We start from the raw sequence: 24,040 nt of genomic DNA, 5'->3' as shown, positions 1-24,040 counted from the left end.
GCTTTTTAAAACTAGTGAGGCATTATTTCTCTCTTCTTTTCTCTCTCCTGTATGATCCTTCCACCATGGCTTCCCCATTTAAAGTATTCCCATTTTCCCCATTTCTCCCTTTATAATACAAGTCTCCTATGGTCCCACCTATCCTGAGCTCCTTCTTTCTCTTTAGCTCCAAGGTTTCTTGTATAACCCTCCTTCACCCTCCTATAAACATAGCCAAATACATACATATGGCTGGAGAGGGCATAGATCTTAGAGAAAACCCCCAGACTGTCATATCCCTAGACTAATATAATTTCTTACTATGTGAAAAATATGTATATAGACAAATATCCCAGTTACCACTCATAAAGAAGCTTTCTTTGTACCAGATGGAGACTATCATTGAGAATCACAACTGGTCACATACATTGTCTGTGAACTGCCCAAGCCTAAGTGGCACACCTACAATACAACCTCTACACCTAAGGCTTACAGAACATAGAATAGGGGTAAAGAGAACACTCATGAATCTCTCAGTTCTCATTAATGAAGAGCCCTCATGCAACAGAGGGTCAGGAACACAAAAGGTCACAAATGGCCAAAGCATAGAGATTAAGAGTCTACAGAATGCTGGGCCTTAGACAGGACTCCTGTATAAATTTTACCCACCCAGGGCTCAGGGACCATTGTGGAAAGGGGGTGGAAAGATTGTAAAGCCAGGGAGGAGGTGCATGACCATATGGAAACAGAGTCCTACAAGGTCCTGGGACCCTGCTCATATGATTCTATGGCAATGGTGTCAGCATACACAAATCTCATGCAGACAAAAACCCAGCAATGGACAGCAGACCCCAATATTAGCTGAAGAAGTATTGGTAACACATTACTGCTGAATGAGGAAGAGCTAATCATCCTAAAGTAAGGGACTCTACATAGGCTGACTAGACCTCAGTAGATGAATTTGCATTGAGGAACACCTAGAGACACTAACTTGACACAATAGTCCTTAACACAAAAGACAAAATGTATGAATTCCAGTGGTGGGGAGGGGGTGGCTACGGGAGTGCCAGTGGGAAAGGGGGTATAAATGATTGATTGAGATGTTCTGTATGAAATACACAAAAATTCAAACTCCTGAATTCAACTGATCCTCCCATTTAAACTTTCCAAGTAACTAGGAGTATAGGAGCATAGTATCATGCCCTGCTTTTTATTTATCTTTTTGTTTAATTGACATTAGGTTTTAAGTTTCACTGCACTCTACCCAGAAACTATAATTCATTAAAAAAAAAAAAAAAACAAACTTTCAATCAATATTTAATGCCACACGCATGCCAAAAGTGTTCATGATCCTGGTCCTAAAGATAGCTCTGTTAGGTCACTGTAACCTCATGGTACATTAAATACATCTAGTCATAAATGATCCGAAGCACTCATAAAGCATCCTTTGGCCTAGTATAAGCCGTTTTACATATTAAACATGCAGGATCAGAACATTCAGGTCAAATGTGCCATGAATTTAGACCTCTTAGCATTTTTAACATTCAATTTAAATTACTGTTGGCATTCTGGTTTTCTCTATAAGTTCTTTTAAACTTGACTGAGTTTTCTTCTTCAGAAATCTGTCTACAGGAAAGAATTAAATAAGGCTGATGAGTTTACAATGACAAAGGCTGGAACACAGGAATGCTGTTCTTACATTATACATTATGCCCTGACAAAACTACTCTAAGTAGTTTTCATTTCTATCAAGTAAGTTTCTTTTAAACTCAAGTCCTGGCTGATTACATCAACATTTAACTAAAGAGGCCAAATACTTAAGAGGCCTGAAAATCTTCCAAAAATGACTACCAAAACACCATGTTTATTAAAGAAACTCAGTTGGGATCAATGTAGGCCATTAACATATCCAAAAATTATCACTTTGTTTTCAAAATTTGAAAATTACAGAAACAAGTATAAAACAGGGTAGTTAATCTTTACTGCTTTCTATCAGAATAAGTCATACTATGGAGTAATTACCCAAATACTCTTTATGATCTTGGGCTATTACTATTAGGCAAATGTCGAATCTACAAAGCGCAAATAGCAATCCTACAGTAAGTTTCAATTTTGAAATAAGGATTCAATATTTTGAAGAGAGAAATTTTTTAAGGATATGGATACTTACAGAAGGCAACCAAGAGTTAGTACTAGAATCTGAAAGCCTATGTTACTTAGCAAAACTACAAAGTTGTTTTAGTTTGTTTCTTCATTGCTGTGACAAAACACTCTGACCACTACCAACTTGGGGAGGAAAGGGTTTATTCAGCTTACATCTCCCAGGTCACAGTTCATCAGGGAGTCCAAGGTAGGAACTCAGAGCAGGAACCTGGAAGCAGGAGCTGGAGCACAGGCCATGGAGGAAAGCTGCTTACTGGCTTGCTCCCCTGGCCCCTGCTTTCTTATGCAACACAGGCCTACCTGCCCAGGGGTGGCACCACCCACAGTGGGCTGGGCCCTCCCATATCACTCATCAAGAAGATGCCCCTCAGACATGGCCACAGGACACTCCAATAGAGGCAATTCCCCAATTGAGGCTCCCTCAATCCAGGCATGTCAAGTTGACACTAAATCTATCCAGCACAAAAGCATTAAAGAAATAGAAGAAAAAAATATATTCAAATATGAAATTTGTACAGAGCAATTTTGTTTTCCGTTATTCCAATGAAACAAGAAATAAAGTGTTGAAGATTTTGGACGCAGCTGAGCAAAAGTGAAACAAACCAAACAATACCCGCTTTAGGGTTTTTAAGTTTTTAATTTTATTTTGCTTTTCCCAGGGCTTCATATATATTTGGCAAAAGCAACCATACTGTGTCTGAGCCACATCCTCAGATTTAGAAGAGTAAATTTTGCTTTGTTTTGTTTTGGTTTTTGAGCCGGGGTCTCTCTGTAACCCCAGTTGGCCTGGAACTCTCTATGTATACAAGAAAGGCCTTGGTCTCACAGAGATTTGCCTGCTTCTGCCTCCTGAGTGCTGGGATTACAGGTGTGGGTCATCAAGCAAGGCTAGAAGAGTGAATTTTTAGAAAAATGACTTCTTTGCTGGCTGTGATCATACAGGTCTGTGATCTTAGGCAGGATGATTCTGAGTTCCAGGACAGACACTTGAGTGCCTCAGCAACATAACAACCTTGAAAAAAAATCAAGTATTGACCTCAAAGCTTCATCCCTACTGGCTAGCTTTCATAGTGCTGGATGGTACTGTTCATACTACCAGAAAAGTAATCATCTATCTTACCCAACTCTGAACACTGCGAGCTACAATCACAACTGGCCTTGGCAAGATATACCCGCAGGTGCAGTAGTAGCACAAATGTTAAGAAAATATCTAACCACTTCTTGTAGGATTTAAGGCCTGCTCCCCAAGATGGAACCCATCCCTGCCACCACTGTCAGGGCCAATAACCTGTAGCTAAATAGGTTACAGACCTTAAGGGAAACCCTACTACTATTAGTCTGCTAAATGGACACAAGATTAAACCATTCCCTAATAACTTGTCATTATACCCATAGATTAATTAATCTATCTCTCTGACCTTCATCAGAGGAACTTCTTTTTGCAGTAGGTGGGGTTTTAACTCAGAGAACCACAACTGGTCAGCAAGTAGAAAGTAAAAGACTACAGAGTGTTCTACATTGCAACTCATCCTCCCAAATCTCAGGGATCACTGAAAAGGAGGGGCTAGAAAGATTCTAAGAGCCAGAGGTGGTAGATGATGACAACACAACAGTGTCTTCCGGACAGAACAGGGCAACTGTACATACGAACCCACAGCAGTTATGACAGGATACACAAGTCCAGCACAAGCTCAAACCTGACAGAACCCTAGCATGGAGGGGTCTCTCAGCTGAGGAGTTACTGGCAACTGATGGTTGCTGGGAGTCAGTTTTGTATGTTTGTTTTTTGAGAAAGGGTTTCCCTGTAGTCCCTGCTGGCCTAGAACTCACTATATAGACCAGCCTGGCCTTGATTTCAGAGATCAGCCTGCCTCTCCCTCCTGAGTGCTGGAATCAAAGGTATGCACCACAGTACCCTGTAAGAGAGACTCAGTTTTCTTTAAGGATGTGAGCCTTGGTAGGCTGGCCATTCTCCAGGAGATGGCCCCACATCCATGATTATTTGGGGAACACAAATTGGACTCAATGAGCTTAAAAAACAAAAGGACCCAAAGTTGCAGGAGACAGGGAAATGGGGGGTAGATTGAAAAAAAGATGGGGCAGGGGGTTTAATATGATCCAAGTATGTTGTATGCAATTTTTGAAGATTTACTAAAAATTATTCAAAAGTAAAAGGAATAAATGAAAAATGTAATGACTTCTGACTAACAAGGAAGGATCTAATTTACAAAGCACAGAGCAGTGCATTTCTTATAATTGTAAGAAGAACCAAAGGTTGGGTAGGACAAACTGAGACCCAAAGGATTCTTTCATGATATATAGTGATATATATCACATACATATAGTGATTATCCACCCCCCAGGTTTTCTTTTTTCTTTCCTTTCATTCTAATAATTTAGTGTAGCTTCTTATTCCTAACACTTGAATGTACAGTCATCCCTCAGTATACATAGGGGATTGGCTGTAGCATTCCAAAAGGTATCAAAATCTATGTGTGCTCAAGTACTATAAAATATGTATATGTATATGTTTCCATATAACCTAAGCACATTCTCTGAATCAAAATAATCTAATCATAATACTTAATAAAATATAAATTCTGTTTGTAGTCATTCTGTATTATTTAAGGAATAATCACAACAAAGTTATCTATACATATTCAGTAAAAATATAATTTTTCCCCTGAAGGGTTTTCAACCCTCAGTTGGCTGAATCCAAAGGTAGACAACCCACAGAAATGGAGGACAAACTCTAGGATAACCCAGGATCTTGTTAAAATGTAAATTCTCATTTATTACTATAGGGCGAGTCCTGAGATCCTATATGGTATCTATGCTGCTGGCCCAGAGACCACACTGTAAAAAGAACTTTGAAGGACCTAGAGTAAATTTCAATAATTTAAGAGTTACCTGTGAACCTTTCAATTAACAAGCAAATCTACACAAGGCAAATAAATGACAGGTGACAAATTCCAATGTTAGAAGTAGGTTTTAGACAATCAAAACCAAAATAACACAATGAGGTAACTTACTGTGGTTGGTAAAGGAAGAGATCAATAATATTATCACGGCCTTTGGGATGGTTGAAAAAAACGAACAGAGACCAATGAATGAGCCATGTTCGCTGTTGAAGGGACTGGAGTGGAGAACTCACAGACTAAAGATAAGAAATGTATACATAGGAAACATTAATAGATGTAGTAGTAAAATAGACAAGCGAATAAACACCACTGTTTTCAAAACTGTTAGCAAAAGTAGACTACTCTAAGGCATATGCCAGGAATAGTCATATTCTAGAGTCATTATGATTAAGGTCTGACCCCCCACCCCTAATCCTTTCTTCATGCTCTTTGATGTCCTTAACTATCATGCTTTTGTTATCATCACTTTAGCATGGGGCGAGGGTGACATTAACTGGGTGAAAACCATCATCTTCTGCAAACACTTTCAGTAACAGGAAGCACCAACAACGGCAGTGTCATTTCACTGGTACAGGGAAGACAGCAGCAAAGCAAAGGCTGAAATTCTTTTCTTTCTTTCTTTGTTTTTTTTTGGTCTTTTTTGAGATAGGGTCTCCCTGTAGCCCCAGCTGGCCTGGCCTGGCCTAGAACTCACTATGTAGACCAGGCTAGCCTTGAACTCACAGAGATTTGCCTGCCTCTGCCTCCAAAGCGCTGGGGTTAAGGCATGCGCCACCAGGCCAGGCTTAAATTCTTTTCTTTAACAGCTAAATGTCTGACAGTTTTCAAGAAGATTAAGTATTACTAATTAACTAGCTCATTGATTTTGCATTTAGGTCAAAATAAAACCTACTATGAAACCTTTTAGGCTCTTACTTTTTTCCTTATCAGAAAACACGACAACACCATAGAAATTTCAAAGAATCATTCTGGAAAAGTGTAACTCACATTATTGTCTATAGTCTCTTTTAGTCGTGTAAGGTCTTCCATGGCTGCATCCCAATTCTGCATTAAGATTTCAGAGGCCAGTTTTCCCCAGAGTGAGCTTAAAGCATTCCTATCTGTTGCTGGAACCTATATGAACAACATAAACAATTAGTTACATTATCAATATTAAAGGAGTAAAAACAAAACAAAACAAAACAAAAATACAATTAGTATTTTATACCCAATACACGATCTAGTCTCTCAAAAGACTTATGGTCAAACTATAGCTCCACCACAAACTCCAGGTATTTTCAAGGCCTTCCTAGATCACATTGGTAGTGTTTCAAATAATTTATTGAAAAGAAAACTCAGGTCTTAAATACCAAGTCTTTATCATAAAAAAAAAAGAGTAACTTAAAAATCAGCAAACAGCAGAATCATCTTAGCATAACATACTGCAGATAATATAAACACAATTAAATTTCAGATACCTAAAACTTCAGAAACCTTGTTAGATTCAAAGAAAGCTAAAAATCAGTGGAATGAAGATGTAAGAAAACACAACTTCTGGGTCTCTTTACAACGTAGTAATATATTATATACATACTGATAAAACTTACAAGCAGGGCCAGTAGCACATGCCTATCTCAGTACTGGGAAGGCAGAGGAGGATCACAGGTTCAAGTCCACTCTGGGCCATGTGAGAGACAGAAAGACAGAAATGGAAGATGTAATAGGAAAAGAAAAATGCAGGGCCATGGGCTTATTACAATAGCTACTGAAGAATTACGTTCCAAATTAGTAAAACAGGATTCCGTTAGAACAAAGCAGTGAAAACATAAAAATGAGTCCGAATTGATCATTCGCCAGAGCAGCAAAGCAAGGGGAGATTGTGAAAGAAAAATACACTAACACACCAAGGTGAAATTCTGAACTTACTTTTCATCAAATCACTTACACAATACTATAAAGGACTTGTAGTATGTATCATACTGAAACTGTACAGGCAGGATTAGAAAGCCAAACACCAAGTATTTTGGTTCTATCACTGCTACTCTAAATAGGGAACCACCTGTACTTTAGCTTCCTCTTCTGTAACTTGGCGATAAAAGAGACCCCATCTCAGTTATAGCACTTATTACATCACCTGACACATGTTAAGAACTCAGTGAATGCAGGGTTATCAAAATGATTGAAAATTATGCCAGAGTACTGTAAATTATCCAAACTGAGTATTATGTTACAGGCTGCTGACACTGAGTTTCTTTTTGATGGCAGTAATGTTCTCAGTGTTCTGGATAACATTTTGCAAGTTTTAAGAGCAAGAAAATAACAGACAACATTTATAAATTAAATTTTGACACATAGTCATGAAACCACACTTTATTATCATAATGTATACCCACAATATTATTCATATATAAATAAGCATCACTATAATGAACTAAAACTAAGTAATTCAAATGTTTGCCAACAGATTAATAACTGAACAGACTGCAGTACATACAAAGAATGGAATGCTGCTCAGCAGTAACAATTGTGATACACAAGAGTCACAGGAATGCATCTCAAAAACTTTGCTGATAAGAGAATAAGCCAGACACAAACATATGCATTGTAACATTTCATATGTGAAATGCTGGACCAGACAAACTAGTTTAGGGACAAACCAAACAGATCAATGAAAGCCCATGACTAGGGACAGAGCATGATGATCTGAGGGCACAGGAAATATTCTTTGTATTAATTGGTGATAGTTACCCAGGGGTAGGCATAGAAATAAAAAAAATCAATTTATATAATTCCAAAAAATGTTCAATCACATGATTAAATGTTTGACCCATAAAAAAGTAAATCTGAATATTAAAATGTTTCATCAAGGGGCTAGAGATGGCTCAGTGGGTGAGTGCTTATTGTGCAAGTTAGGATCTCAACACCCACATAAAAAGCTGGGTGTGGCCCTATCTGTGCCTGTAACCACAGCGCTAGGCGGTGGAATGGGGAACAGAGACTAGAAGCCGGGTTTGCTAACCTGTCTCAAAGGAATAAGGCAGAAAGTATTAAGAAGAGGACATCCAAGGCCCTCCTTTGGTCTCCACACACACGTACCAATCACACATGTGCATATACCCCGCCCTCAAATATGCCATCAAACTTAAGTACATTATTATTTTTTCTAAAACTAAAAACAATCAATTTAGGACGTGTTCCAATTTGAGATCATGATAAGCCATGCCTTAGAATCCTTATGAGCTAGGTGTCTTTAAAAGAATTTATTTTATTTTTAATTACATGTTTGTGTATCTGTGTGTGGGTATGTATATGTAAGTGCAGGAGCCCTCAGGGGCCAGAGGCATCAGATCCTCCTTGTGCTGGAGTTACAAGTAGTTTTAAATTGCCAGATATGGAGCTGGGACTCAAACTGCAGTCCTCAGCAAGAGCTGTATGCGTATGCAGCACTCTTAACCACTGAACCAGCTTTCCAGCCCCAAACTACGTATCTTTTAAACTGACACTACAGTAGGTATATCTGAGTCAAAACTGTGGCTGAGATTCTTAAGTTACCTAAAGTCATCATTACCCAAAGGTGCCTTGAGCATCATAGAAAAGTATTTTTAAATGAACTGATATGTTAATATGGCTAATACATCTTAAATTCTGACTGAGAGATTACTTTTACTTCAAACAGCTGTAGGGATGGCTCATATTTTAGAGACAAACTAAAGGCTATATAATAAGAACAGATTTGCACAAAAATTTAGTGCTAACTTTTAAAAAATATTCAAAAATTCCTACCAACCCTCAATTTCATTTTAATTAACACATTTCCTAAAGCACAATGCAAAGACGTTTCATAAACAGATAGGGTGTACTTAAACATTCCTCACTGTATTCTAAAAGCCACCAAGTCTTTTAAAAATAAATCTAGGGTCACACAGCTTTAATTTATAAACACTGACCTACAATAGGTCATTTGGAGAGTCAAATTCTAATCTCGGACCATAGTTACAATGGCTCTTTCATAGCTTACGTTTCCCTAACCATAGATTTAAGAGTAACCAAAGAATCTAGAAATGAAAAAAAAAGTTAACGCAGAAAAATTAACTAAAACATTGATAATTTCACTCCAAATCCAAAACAGTTTTCATTTTTGCTATTACTATCTCAAACAAATACATAGATTTTATGGTACTATCTAAATCAAAAGAAAAAATATAATTGATACCTATTCTTTGAATCTTAACTATGTTAATTCTGACACTAAACCAATAGAAAACAACTTCCAATGTTTTATAGTACAAAATTAGACAATAAAATTAAATTTTAAAATGCCTATTATATAACTTCTAAGAAATCCAATTTCTATGCCTGCTGCTCTGAATGTATAACATATTAATTTTATGCTGGAACTCAAATGTCATATGTGTGCACCTAGAATTTCTATTCTTAAGAATGATGCAAAAACTGAAAGTTAAATTTTTCTAAAGATAGAAAACTACCTAATTGTTATAATTTTAAAAACTCCCAAGTTTTATAGTATGTATCTAATTACAGAAATTTTTAGACTAATCACAAAAACCACACTACAAAAACATCATACTACTAAAGCTAAAATGTGTTACATGTGGTAGGATAAAAGCTTTCTGTCCAACGGCAGCAAGTTCTGCAACCCCCAAAAAAAGGTTCATGTGCACTGCTCTGGCTCAACTCCATGTCATTACAGTTGGCTTTTCATACCAACCTGCTTTCAAGCAGGGATATACTAGAAGAGTTTCAATATCTGGATTTCCAGCAGTTACCTTAAGTTTCCATGTCTTAGGGAAATGGCACGTTCACTCACTGACCAGCAACAATAAATTTACTGTGCTGGAACTCTAACATGATACTAAATCTTCATTCTCAAAATTCACTCCCAGCAGTAACAAATGATATGAATAACTGACTCTTTTCATGTACCTGTAATCATACCAGGCTTCTGATTTTACAAACCTAGCTTAAGCTGTTTATAGTCTCAAAGTAATCAACTTTTGCTCTGCTAAATCCCTGGTAATATTCAAAGTAAAACTGATGGAATTTTCTGATAAGTCACTTCAAGTTAAACATCAATGATTACCTCCAATGCACTTGTAAGCTAATCACAGTTAATCTGTAAATGAATTCATTTACGAATGGGAGTAACAGAAAAATAATTTGTTTTAAATAAAGCCTGGAAATAAAAAGAAAATATTTGTTTCCTTGAAAGATGATAGACAGTTTTAGAAACTGAGGTTGCCCTTGCAATCTCAGTGCAGAAATTATCTGAATAAATAACACTTATCTGTCCCCTGCAAACACTCCAAACAGAGAATTTTAATTTCTCTGAAGACATCATGCCTAAATCTTGTCTTTGTGACAATTGAAGCTAAAAGTAAAGAGAAAAACAACAGACAATAAAGACAAATAAATGGATTCATCCAAGATAAGACAGAAGGTTGGCAGAGCCAGGTGGATCTCTAAGATCCAGGGAGACCCTGACACACACACAACACACACACGCACGCACGCACACATGCATGCACGCAGAAAAAAAGGCCAGATAAGAGGTGAACTTTGATTACTCTAAAAAGCACTTATCTGTTTACTATAATTACTTAAATACTTGAATGAGAAAACTTGTTAACTTGAAGGCCTGATCTTTAATCTGGCTCAACATAATTCTATCTCCTTTATAAAATCACCAAATGCAAGAACTGACCAGTAGACTAATAATAATGTTGATTAATTAATACCATTCAAATTATCTATACCCCATATTATAAAGAAACCATTCATCTCTACATTCTATCAGCTCATATACAGGAAACAGAAATTAATATTAAGCCATAATTTTTAAAAAATCATAGGATTACAGTTGTTTGGAACAAGAAATATATATGTACAATTTACTAAACCTGCAATGTGCTGCTCACTTTTCTTATAGTAACATAAAAAATCCATTATATGACAGACTATGGCTAATACTAAAATTCATAGAATATGTAAATTTCAGCAGTTCCTACTTTTTGGATTTCAGAGTTAAGTTAAAGCTCCCTCCAAAATTCTTTTCAAATTTTTACTTATTAATGCTGTGTGAGCATACATGCCTGTGTATGGGCCCATGCCACGACACACACATGGAGCCGAGAGGACAAATTACGGAGTCAGTTCTTTCCATCCACCTTCACCTGGATTCAGGGACAAAACGCTGGTGGCCTGGTTTGTGCTCCAAAGCACCTATACGTATCTTCTAAGCCATCTTACTAGCCCCTCCCCACTCCAAATTTTGAGGCCCTAACAAGGTTTTCTGTTGTGAAAGTTCTTCTTGGGTTTGCTTTTTTCCCTCAGCTTTCTTCTTTGCCAATGACTATTTTAGAACTTAACTGACAGACTCAAATCACTAGACATAATTTTGAGGAACCAAGAATTCTACAAAGCAGAGGGCAAAGGGAAAAAACAAGCAGGTACTTACCAATACTCTAAAAAAGTAAAGATATTCTGCTGCTCCTGAGTAATTTCCACATTCATATTGAAACTTTGCATATCTGTAGAGTGTATCTAAATATTCCTGCCTAAACTGGGAAAAAAATTGTTCGAGTTGTGAAATTCCATTCATTTACTTTGTAAATGCTAAGAACTTAATACTGTTAATGTCTCCTGAAAGCTGACACCAATAATATCATAATCAGAGAAACACCTGACCTTTAAAATATATATTAAGAACTATCAATGTTAATGTGCCCCATTTTGACCTCAGAGTAGTGAACTATAAAGATACTGACATTCTTGAAATATAAAGTTGAACTGAAGCTGGAGGTCTAATGTAAACCCATTTTCTAAGTTGATTAAGCTAGACAACTATCATGTACATGCATACCTGCAAGTTTTGTGCATCTTATATAACACGTACAATAAACCTCTGTTCCCTGAAAACTGGCCTTAAAATGACACCAACTTTTAGAGTTAATAATGTAAACAAAATAAAACTGAAGCAATCTACAAGAACTGAATACTAAAACATAAAAAAAAAAACCCACTACCAAATATTCTATATCAAAACCAGAGTGTACTAGGCACAGTGATCAACAATCCTTGTCATGGTAATCATTAAATGGGAGATGAAGCTTGAGAAAGTTAAAAGTTTAAATTATATGCAAATAAGCTTAATTACATGCAAAGTGTTACACTCTAAGTTAACAAAAGGGGAATGAAGGATGGCTAGGAAAGACTATAGCATTTATTTATGAGTTGGGGAATTTATGAAGACCTCCATAACAGCAAGTGCTACTGCATTCCATAAGGCAGTTAAAATGTTATCTACTCCTCAAAAAAAGCATTTCTAATTCAAATCTAGTTCTGCCTTTACTTATATTGTAAGTAAAGCAACTAGGAAAAAGAATCCTCAGTTGGACACAGTGGCAAACTCCTGTAATCCCAGGCCTGGGAAACAGGCAGGATTGCCACATATTTGATGACAGGTTGGGCTACATAGCAAGACCATGTTTCAAAAATCCTAACAAAAAGGAGAAAAGGAATAAGGGAGGGAGGGAAGGGAGGGAGGGAGAACATCCCATGCTCTGTTACTTAGTTTTCTGTTGGCAGTAACATGAGCTACTATTTTATATGATGATCCAGAATAAAGCAAAAACTGTGAGGATTTGTTACCAAAAGAGGACTATAAGCATTTATTTTCCTATCATGACAAATTTTTTTAAAAACTTTAAAATGTATCTGGTATGTTCCCAGATGGTCTATTTAATAAGTATATCTGAAAGATATATTCTTATGCCAAGCTATGAACTTATCTGAACAACATTAATCTTTAATGAACTTTATAGAATTTGACTATTTGAAGCACCTTTTAAAATACTTACACCATGCTTGTCCGCCAGGTAGTCAAATAGCATCCGACCATCCCTTAATAATAAAAAGTCAAGATTATTGCGTTTTATAGGCTGTAGAACACAAAACAGCAGATCTAATGTCTACATTATTATCCACACTTTATATAGACAACAGAAATATGACTTCTAGAATAAAACAACATTTCATATTTTAAACGTAAGGAACATGAACTTAGGATAAAGGGGCAAAGTGTTTAACTTAAAAGTATTTTCAAAACTAAAACATTTTCTTAGGCTTCTTCATAACAGTGGTAATCTTATGTTATAAACCTTACATTACTCAGGTATACAATCACTGTCCTTTAGCTAAGAAAATATGAGAAATAATAGTATATGTTTAATAAAATCTTTAGAAAGAGAGGAACAGTAGAAAGAGATCATTACTTTGAAAATAAGTATAAGTCTAATGAGATAACAAATTTGGAACACTTGGTTCCTCCATTTGTTTTCAACTTGGTACCATGAAGTTATAAAGATTGTCTAATATGTGCAAAACACATATCCATTTTATTCTTATCCTAATTTTATCATTTCCAATCTTTAAGTTCCTAACAGAGCCTATATTTTCTGTTATACTGTAACATCTGGATTATTTCAACTATCACTATGTGGATACTGACATGAGGCCTGAAGGTCTAGAATCACTCCTTTTACTCTTAAAAGTATACAAATAGCTTAATAGAAATGCACATATGCACAGCTGTATCTTCCTCTTTTTAACATATAACTTTGTATATGGGAGAATAATAGTGTAATGTTTGCTACTTTTCTAGTATCTGGTTCACACTTCCCCAAATCACAAGTAAAAGCCTAGAATCAGTCTCTAAAAATCTGGTTTGTAGCCCGGCATGGTGGTGCATTCTTGTAATCCCAGCACGCAGGAGGCAGAGGCAGGCTGATATCTGAGTGTTTGAGGCCAGACTGGTCTACATTTCGAGCTCCAGGCCAGCTGGGACTACAGGGAAACCCTGTCTCATCAAGAAAGAAAAAAAAAAAAAAAAAAAAAAAAAAAAAAAAAAATCTGGTTTGAATATACATAGAAACTAACAGTAGAACATAGCAAAATCTTTGGCAATTTCTGAAGTAAATGCATTGGTAACTAAGACTTAACACAATTTTGGTAGATTTTATTTTTTAAACACTTCTAGTAATGCCAAAGGGTTCAATATATATATTAAGCCAGACTAAAGGAACAAGTTTTCTTTAGAAGTCAAACAATAAAGTCTATTTCTAGCAAAAGGGAAGTTAGAACTAAAATAATCTGTCAGCTGGGCTGATACAGACACAGAAAGGATACGAGAGCATGAACGTGAGAGTGTACGTGAGAAGTGGGTTCAGGTTTTTCCTGCAGAAAGTAACCTATGTACTCTAGGGCTCCCTGGACACAGGTTCCCTAAGTAGTATTCTGGGTTGGATGACTCTTTGGGGAGAAGTACCAGATGTCTGACATCAGCCCAGTTCCTACTTCCTCAGTGCCAACAGCACCCCTCTAATTATGACAATCAAAATCCCCAGATGTTGCCAAATGTCTCCTGAGAAGGGAAACAAGTATGAACTGACAGAGAATAATCAAGTATGAATGACTGGTTTAAAACATCTTTCAAAAAATTAATATTAACTTTTATTATTAAGGAACACTGTTCCCTAGAAATTAAAGATAAATGAAAATAAATGAAGCAATCACTTAAATCATGAACTTTTACTACAGGATACTAGATTTACTTTTTTATTAATCTAGAAAAGAGAACTTTTAAATATTTATTTGAATGTTGTGTGTGCATTTAAGTGCATGACATTCATACAATGCCCTCAGAGGTCAAAAGAGGTCCTGGGATCACATGGAACTAGAGTTAGCTGCCATGTGAGTGCTGGGAACCAAAACCAGGTGCTATGTAAGGGTAGCCAGTGCTCTTAACCACTGAACCATCTCTCAGTCCCAAAAGAGAATTTATAGAATCCAAAAAGATTACCTGGTTGACTGCATCTGCCTTGTGGTTTCTGGATCTTCAAACATCTTCACAATTGGTTCTGTTTCTGCCTGAAGCTGTTTCAGTTGTGCAACAACTGTGGTTCTTTTTTCTCTCAAGGCTAATGAAAAACGCAAGAATACTGGGAAGTTAAAACAACACTGCTCCCCATGAGACTGTCTAGAACAATTTCAATTAATTGTAACTATACATACACTGTTTTATTCTTAATATAGTCACGTGTCATAGAGCATTAGCAACTTCCTCAGATTCATAATTTCCTTTTTCTAGAGCCACAAAGGCACATAAAGAGGGAGGGAATCATCTTCCTACTGCGAAGGGGAAAACTGCTGATATACAAAGAGGGTGGAAGTGAAAGAAAGCAGGTAGGAAAGGCCTGCCAGGGAACGCCACAGTCTATGATTTCAACCCAAGTGTCCTCGTATTTGTTTCTATTTAATTTTAAATTAACTCTAGAGTTCTGAAACAGAGGTACTAATGGGTTTACATATTATTATTAGGTAGAATAGAATCTGAAATTAGTCAAAGATGTTTTTACTATAAATTCAACTGTAATTTCACAAACTAAATTCTATAGTTCCCATTTACTACTTCATCAGGAACAAGAGAAAATACACATAATCTATGTTGGTGATGTGACTTAGAACACTCAGAAACTAATAGACACTGTTTTGCATGTGTGGAGACATACACCTGTACTTCAAGTCACTTACAAGGCTGAGACACAGGTACACAACAGTAAGACCTATATCAAAACACAAAGCTTCACTTTCATCACAAATGAAATTTAAAGTCACTGCTACTCTATGTAAAACAGGTTATATGTTTATTTTAACAATTTCTGCACTGTATATTATACTCTTAGAGCTGTGTTTCTCTAAGGGAATCCAGGCTTCTCTCCCTTGAGAAGTCCATACACATGTGGGTATGGGTTTTTTTTTTTTGTCTCCAAATTTTTTATTATTAGGTATATACGTTGAAGTGTGTGTGAGAGTGGTATTGGTTCTCTCCTTCCATGTGTGGGTTCCAGGGAGTGTTCTCAGGTCATTAAGCACTCACAGGAAGTACTTTAACCCAGTGAGCTATCTCCCTGGCCCAACATGTGTATGTCTGATTCTTTCCATCAGAGTGTGCTTAAGATCTACAAGTTAAAAAAAAAAAAAAAAAAAACACAAAACAAAACACCCAACTGTGCTTCAAAAAGAAAAGGAAATAGGGGAGCCTATTACTAAATTTTGAGAAACATCAATTCACACAAAGTAAAATGTATTTTGCTACTGCCAGAATTTAAGTGTTACATGCGTAGAAAAAAATGGTACAGTACTTCCTTACTTAAAGGACCACAGGCCAGTTTTCTCTTTTGTTGCTGTTGTAGTTTTTTAAGACACATCTACCTCACTGAAAAAACAGTTTGGAAACCACTGTTCCAACTTTAGGGCCTCACCCAATAGTTTCTGTTAAATAGGTCTAGGATGTGGAGCAAAATATCCATTTTTAAGAGTCTTTCCAGTAAACTGAAGAGACTGGTTTTAAGAGACCATACCCAGAGAAAAAGTTACATAGGGGGAAAAAAAATCTCTAAAGTACATAAGAAGCAATTGAAAAGGCAACCAAACTACAGCGTTCTCAGAATATTATAAGCCAATAACCTGTAGTGGAAGCACAGCTCTAAAAACACAATATACTAGCAACCGAAGATGTGACGTTTTAAAGCAGATTCTCATTTTTCACTGGAATAAAATCACATTATTCTGTTGTATTTTCATCCAATGAACTTTAGAAACACTCCAATAGTTATTTGGCTACAACTCTTTCATATATTATAAAACCTTAAACACATTCTCAGTTATAAGACGAGCGTCAATTATGAGGATAAAACTTACCATGAGGGATATCATCAGAATAAAGGTTTTTGTATACATCCATAGCAAAGTCTACCATGTTTGTATCACTAAGAAGATCCAATTTCCCTTGTAATAATTCTTTTTCATTATATATCTGCAAGAGAAAATTACTTTTTAATGAACATATTCAAGTTCCTAAGATAAACATATTAAAATTAAGCTTAGTTTATATAGAAATATACTTCATAAAACAATCTTTATATAAAAGAACATTATAGGGGACAGAAAGGTGGTTCAGCAAGTAAAGGGCTTGCCAAGCAAGCCTGGCAACCTGAATCAGATCCCTGGAACCCATATAAAGATGAAGAGAACTGACTGTACAAAGTTAACCTTTGTCCTCTGACCTCCAGCCACATGCTGTGGTAGCTGCGCTCCCGCACTCACACATACACTTATCACTCACTCACACAACTAAAAAAAAATGTGTTTAAACCTTGTAGGACTAAAGGTGTAGAGCACTGGCCCAGTGTACACAAGGTGCTAGAGATTCAGTGCTCAGTGTCATCTGCGTGAGTGCACCCATGCTCGTCACAAATTAAGAACTACTAGTTCAAGCACCTTATAATAAGGAAAGCAACCAACATAAAAACCACCCAATCAATACAGAATATTTTTGCTTACCAAAGATTTGAAAATAAAAGCATTTACAAACTAAAGCCATTCCCACTCACTTCCGATTATTTTGATTATAGGTTTTTTTTTAGAGGGTTTTTTTTTTTTTTAAGTCTTCTTGAGACAGGGTCTCCCTATAGCTACCCAGCTGTCCTGGAACTCACCATGTAGACTAGGCTAGCCTTAAATTCACAGAAATCTGCCTGCTTCTGCCTCCTGAGTGCTGGGACTAATCATGCCATCTTTTACCCTTTTTAGACAAACCTGTGCATACACAAAAATACTTATACCTTCTGTACTGCAAAGCAAGAAGGTAATTAGGAAGAGGCTCATCAATGTTTTACTTTCTATGCCTTGCATCTACATGATCACCCACCTCTGCTTGATGTAACCATTCCTTTACCTCTGCACATTTTTCTCTCATTAAATAGCTGCAATCCTTTACAATGTTTATCTATCTATACCTCTAAAGTAAAACTCCCACCCACTTTCCAAGTCAACAACCTCAAGCCAGGTCTTTGCTTTTCAGAGTGTTTAGGAAATACATTAACTCCTAGTACAGGGAGTAAACATATCCATACAGAGAGCAACTCACATAAGCAAGAAGGCTACTGAGAGACACATAAGAATTCTATGTAATATTCAAAAAGAGAGGTAGTAAGCAAAAGACTTCTTTCTGTATTGCATTTAGCTTTACTCCCGAAAGAAAAATCCAGATAGAGGCCAAAGTATTTCACTGCCCATGGCAATAAATGATTTAAGAGGTCAAATGGCATATCTACGGAATCAAAGCTGAATGATCCAAGTTATATATAAAGCTCCAAAAAAACAGTAAAAAAAGAAAACAGGTAATTCGGCTGAAATGGGTAAAAGAGCTTAAGAGTCTTTCAAGATAAAGGAATGGACAAAGGAACATGAAAAAGTTCTCACCTTCCTTAATTAGAAAGGGAGTGTATATGAAAACCATGATAAAAACTAAAACCTGACTGAATAGGTGTTAGTGTAAACGTAGACTAACTGGAATGCTCTACAGCCACTTTAAAGAATTGCTTTATCTCCTAAAGCCATACATGCTTCATGCTTTTGACTCAACAATTCTGCTACAAAGTATCCAAAACAAGAGTGCATATATTTAAAGTACATTTCTAAAAATTTCATAGCACCCAATTCCATCAATATCAGAATGGCTAAACAAACTGGTATAATACAACAGATTAACCATCAGCACTGAAAATGCAGAACAGCTTTCATAAAAACATGGATGACTCTCACAAATCATGAAGTCTGATAGGGTGGGACATGTCTATAATCCAAGCAGATGTCAGAGGATCTCTGGAATCACAAGTTCTAGAACAGCCTGGGCTACATAGGGAAACTGTTCCTAAAAATAAAGAGCTGGGAGTATAGCTCACAATAGTAAGGCTTGCTTGCTTGTCATGCAGAGGGTCTTGGTCCAAAGCCCAGTATCAAACCAACAAATATACCTGGTGGTGAATTTCATTTATATAAAGAGCACTGGTTGTTCTTGCAGAAGACCCAGGTTCAAATCCCAGCACCCACAAGGCAGCTAACAACCATTCCTAACTCCAGTTCCAGAGGATCCCGATGCCCTCTTCTGCATGATGCAGGTACACTTACACACATGCAGATGTCACACTCGTATACATAAAATAAAAGTAAATATAAAATTTAAAACAAAAAAACAAAGTTGAGCATAATGGTACACTAATCCCAGCCTTCAGGAGACTGATAGGTTGGTTTAGAGTTCAAACCCATCCTGGGACACCTACCAAGATCTTATCTTAAAATAAAAAAGGTCTAACAAATCTATCATACACTGAGAGATATAACAACTGAGAAGTTAAAGGGGAAAGAACTTGAAGTGCAGAAGTATTAATAGGGCTAGGATCTTAATTCAGGTCGAAATTCAAAGCCCAGGATTCTATCCTCTGCTCCATCTGTCTCCAACACTTCACACAAGAATAAAAACAGAGGTGCAAATACATATTAATTTAGCTAATTATCAAATAATCATCTAATCATAAAGGCCTTTATGTCAAACTCTATATCAAGCCCTGAAAACACTCAGAGAACCTGATGTTGCTTCTTCTCTGGAGCCTACATTTCTCCAATGTACTGCTAATGTATCAAATTGTTTATTTTTTGGTCTTTTTGAGACAGGATCTCCCTATAGTCCCAGCTGGTCTGGAACTCACTATGTAGACCAGGCTGGCCTTGAACTCACAAGAGATCAAGCAGCCTGCCTCTGCTCGGATTAAAGGCGTGCACTACCACACCTGGTCAAAAAGCTTTTCTTAATACTATTATGATCACCGATTCTATCCTATCTACTTTTCAAGACTCACGCCTCTTCTCAAAGTCCCTTTTGCTCAATTAAGGTAACCAAAACGTCTTCATTTTAACAGTACTTGGCTAATACTTTTCTGACATACACTTTTGACATAGATACATAACTCTAAATAAGTAACTTTTTCAAAGGTGAGATGTCTGGGTTTCATCTTGGATCTTTCAAAATTCCATGTCCCAATATTAATAAGTAACTGCTACACCAGGCTTCCTCTTGCTGTATTAAAACTATCTTACTGGCGTGGTGGTGCTCGCCTTTAATCCCAGCACTTGGGAGGCAGAGGCAGGAGGATCTTTGTGAGTTTGAGGCTGGCCTGGTCTACAATAATGAGTTCCAGGTGCTGGGGCTACAAGGAGACCCTGTCTCAAAAAGACAAAAAAAAAAAAAATCTATCTTACCAACACACTTGCAAGCAGTTTGCTATTGATTCACTTATGATCTTGCTTTATGAAAAACTAAGCTATACTTACACATTCCCCCCTTCTGTTAGTCTTTTTAAAAAGACATAACACATAAACAATATCAACTTTAGGAAGTTTAGAAGCATCCCTACCATATACAGCAGGTAAGGGATTTCAATGTATAGTACATTTCTCCTTATCTTTGCTAAATGACTCTTTTACCTATAAAATAAAACAAAAGGCACCCAAGGTTTTTTACTTCACCTCTAGAATACAAGCATAGAAAAGAAAAATCAAAGCAAAAAATGTACCAAGCTCCTGAGCATTTATTGAAAACTAACTTTGCTGTTCCCAAACACCAACAATTTTATGGTGGTCCACATGTGTTAAAAAAAAAGTTTTCATAGTTGGGAGTGGTGGTCCTCGCCTTTAATTCCAGAAAAGGAAGCAGAGGCAGCTGGATATTGTGAGATGAAGGCCAGCCTGGTCCACATAGTAACTTCCAAGCAGACTGGGACTAAGGCAACCCTGTCCAAAACAGCAATAGCACCACCAAAATAAATAAAATAAGTAAGTAAGTTTTGGATGAATATGAGGATTACATCTGTTTTATTAACTATCTGGAATTATACTGGGTTTTTTTGCTGTTGGAACATCAAAGAATCCACTCCCTGCATCTGAAGTTGCCTATTATAATCTGTGTCCAGAAGCAGAATTCATTATTTTTTCTGAACAAAACTGTAGTCCTTCATTATAATATTACCTATTAAAATTACAAAAATGTATCAATTGTCCTATAAAGTCAATGTATAGTTAAACCTAGTATTTTCTAACCCATCTTTATTTCCAAGCCCCAAAATAAAGTTCTTTGGGTGTTGACAACGTTTTAAGTTCAACTCTCATAACTACCTACATGCTCCAGAGCCATCTCAGAGAGCTAAAGACATATAAACGACTGAATGAAATTACATAAAGTCTGAACATCAAAATCCTGAAAACAAATCTTAAATTACAGCTTGTGGGTTTGTTCTTGGTCCTGCCGTCACCTGACAATACATGCTAGCTAGGTTTCTGGGAACTGAATGCCTATGAAGAGCAGGAAAGAATGCCACCTATTCCTTTTAACTGTACAAAAATTATTGCAAGGAATTCTGCACACAACAACTTAAACCCAAGACCGCTCTCTGCCAAAAGAAAACACAATTTCTTGCAGCACTGGTTGCCGGCCTCAAGCTCCAGCGCTCTGCCCAGGACGGGACCGTCCCCAGGGACTGACACCCCAGGGACTGACACCCCAGAGCCCCATACGGTCACCCCCTTCCTCCCCACCGCCGAACCCCACAGTCCGGAGCAACCCGGAAGGCTACTGGGACCCGCCGGCCGCGGGCCCGGCAGGATCGGGCCTCGCGGCCGGCTTCCGGCTCTCACGTGTGTCCGCCGGGTGTTCCGGCCGCCGCCTGCCGGCCTCTCTTGGCGCCTCCCGCGGCCCCACGCCTTCCTCGCGTTCCCAGCTTCCTCACCTCCTTCACAGAGAGGAACTCCAGGAGCGGGAAGACCAAATGCCGATCCAGAAAGTGCGCGATGCGAGTAGTCAGGTCGTACTCCGCCATCTTGCCAGGGAAAAGAGACAGCCTGCCCGCTAAAACTTTATTGATAGCGCGGACAAACGGACAGGCGTGGCCCTCACTGCGCATGTGTGCCGGTGGTTCGGGAGGAGCCTCCGCGCAAACTGGAGAGCAGAGCGTGGGCCCTCCTTCTGCTCGCCGTCGTGTGGGGCCTTTAGCTTCTGGTTTAATTTCTTGTTTTCAAATTCCTCGGAATTCCCTCTCGGTTGTACAAATTAGTTAGTGCCCTTCAGCAAGGCCGATTGCTTTAGGACACGGCAAAGGAGAGGATACTAAGCAGCTTGCTCTAGGAAGTTACAGGGAGGCACACTGTGATCACTTTGTAACCACTTGTTAAAGGAGGGGGGCTGGGGGTAGATTAAAGAGCGTTGACTTGGAGTGGCTTGAGCCAATTTGATTAGGGCAGCTAGAAAATACTCAAATGGGAATTAGGATGGCTAGAGAAATCCAGGTGAAAGTTGGGTGATTACAGAAAGTTTGCTGCAGCAGTTTACCTGAGAGTAATGAATGAAAGAGGAGACCAGTTGGAGACAAGGGTGGTGGCGCATGCCTTTAATCCCAGAGCTCCGGATGCACAAGAGGCAGGCGGATCTCTTTGAGTTCAAGGCCAGCCTGGTCTACATAGTGAGTTCCAGGACAGCTGGGGCTACAGGGAGACCCTGCCTCAAAAAGACTCCCCCCACCCCCCCAAAAAAAGCCCAGCAAAGGTAAAAGCCATGCTACAAAAGAGGATTTGATGAGTATTAAAAACGGACTATCCTGTATGGGAAAGGAGTGTGGTTAAATAATGAAGGACCAGGTCATGATTATGATGAAAAATTATGGTATGGAAGTGGATTTTTTTTTTTTTCTAAGCTATCTGAAGTCTCCTTTGTTATTTGTCTTTTGGAGTGCCCAGGATTCGCTTCTCTGTAGCAGTGCCTTAAAGTGATAACATCCAGCCCAAGGGGCTTTACATGCAGTTTAAATTAGTGCCCTCAGCACAGATTATAATTAATCCTAGACCCATGTTTCCCAATCTCAACCTTAGCATATTCCAAGCCAGATTTCTCCAGGTAGTTCACACAAACTTCCTCCATCTGCATTCATCTCAGTAAAAACAACCCCCGTCCATTCTTTCTCATACCTGACATTAAATCCACCAACAAACTCTTTGATTCCAACTTGTAGGGCACATCCCCATCAAGTCAGTTCACACCGCCTCAAAGTTGTATCCCTAGCCCAAATCTCCATCTCTTGTTTTGATTTCTAGGACAGCCTCCTCACTAACGGTGCTTCTCCTCCTCCTTCTGTGTTTTTAGACAGTTGTCAGAATAAGTTTTAAAGCCAAATTTTGATTAGCTCCCCCTAAACCTTGCTATCTTGCTCAGAGTAAAGAATGTATTACGTCTCTCCCCAAAGCCCTAAGCCATCTGGACTCATTATCTTCTGGCCAGATCTACAGCTCCTCCTTTGGTCACCCAATCCCAGGCACATAGATTTCCTTTCAGTTCCTTAGATACATATCTAATTTGCTGTTCCTTCTTGTCATAATGCTCTTAGCCTAGTCTTCCTTGTGGTTCTTTAAGCATCCTCTTCATGTTTTGCTTAATGTCATCCCAAGAGACTGACCTTCCCTTGGCTGGCCTTTAAAATATAAGTGATAAAAGCCAGGTGTGGTGGCTCATGCCTTTAATTACAACACTCTGGAGGCAGAGGCAGGCAAATCTCTGTGAGATCCAGACCAGCTAGGTCTACATAGCGAGTTCCAGAAAAACAATAAAACAAAGCAAAAAATAACTGATGAGAGCTGCACTAATCTCTGAGTATACAGTAATCTAAGTCAGAGGTCCATAATAACAATGAAGAAGTGGGAAAAAAAAATAGTGTAACTCACCTGATATACAAGACCTTCTCATCTCCTTTTCTAGCTTTTGTTTTTAACTACATTTTAATTTCTATTAATTTTCATCTTCCTGGGTAAGTTTTACAAGTTCAGGTTTTTATGTATTTTGTTATAACTGCTTCTCAAGTGCCTGAATAAAATCTATCATCCCCTGGAGGAAGTAGGGGAGCTGGTATCAACCAGCAATCAGACTGGAGGACATTCTGAGCAAAAGGATATTAAGTGTATTTCAGGAAGTTTAATTTTGACCATTCTATGGACAGTGAATTGGGTGAGTTAAACGCTGCCTGGCTGTGAAGGCCTTCAAA

General features: G+C 37.8%; 1 protein-coding gene across 1 annotated transcript in view; it reads right to left on the bottom strand.

Moving 5' to 3' along the window:
• Positions 1–21,900, bottom strand: part of Eif3e (eukaryotic translation initiation factor 3 subunit E) — a gene marked incomplete in the record, with an annotated part of 36,717 nt that extends 14,817 nt beyond the window's left edge. The window contains 7 exon segments of the mRNA XM_008851505.3: positions 5,175–5,299; positions 6,051–6,176; positions 11,518–11,622; positions 12,920–12,962; positions 14,920–15,037; positions 16,821–16,935; positions 21,743–21,900. Coding sequence (XP_008849727.1) covers positions 5,175–5,299; positions 6,051–6,176; positions 11,518–11,622; positions 12,920–12,962; positions 14,920–15,037; positions 16,821–16,935; positions 21,743–21,832 — 722 coding nt within the window.
• Between the last annotated feature and the right edge of the window lie 2,140 nt (positions 21,901–24,040).

The sequence above is a fragment of the Nannospalax galili genome, unplaced genomic scaffold, assembly GCF_000622305.1.
Source record: "Nannospalax galili isolate Female #2095 unplaced genomic scaffold, S.galili_v1.0 scaffold284, whole genome shotgun sequence".
NCBI lineage: Eukaryota > Metazoa > Chordata > Mammalia > Rodentia > Spalacidae > Nannospalax > Nannospalax galili.
Note: the sequence above shows the minus strand (reverse complement) of the source record. Positions and strands in the feature narration are given on the sequence as shown.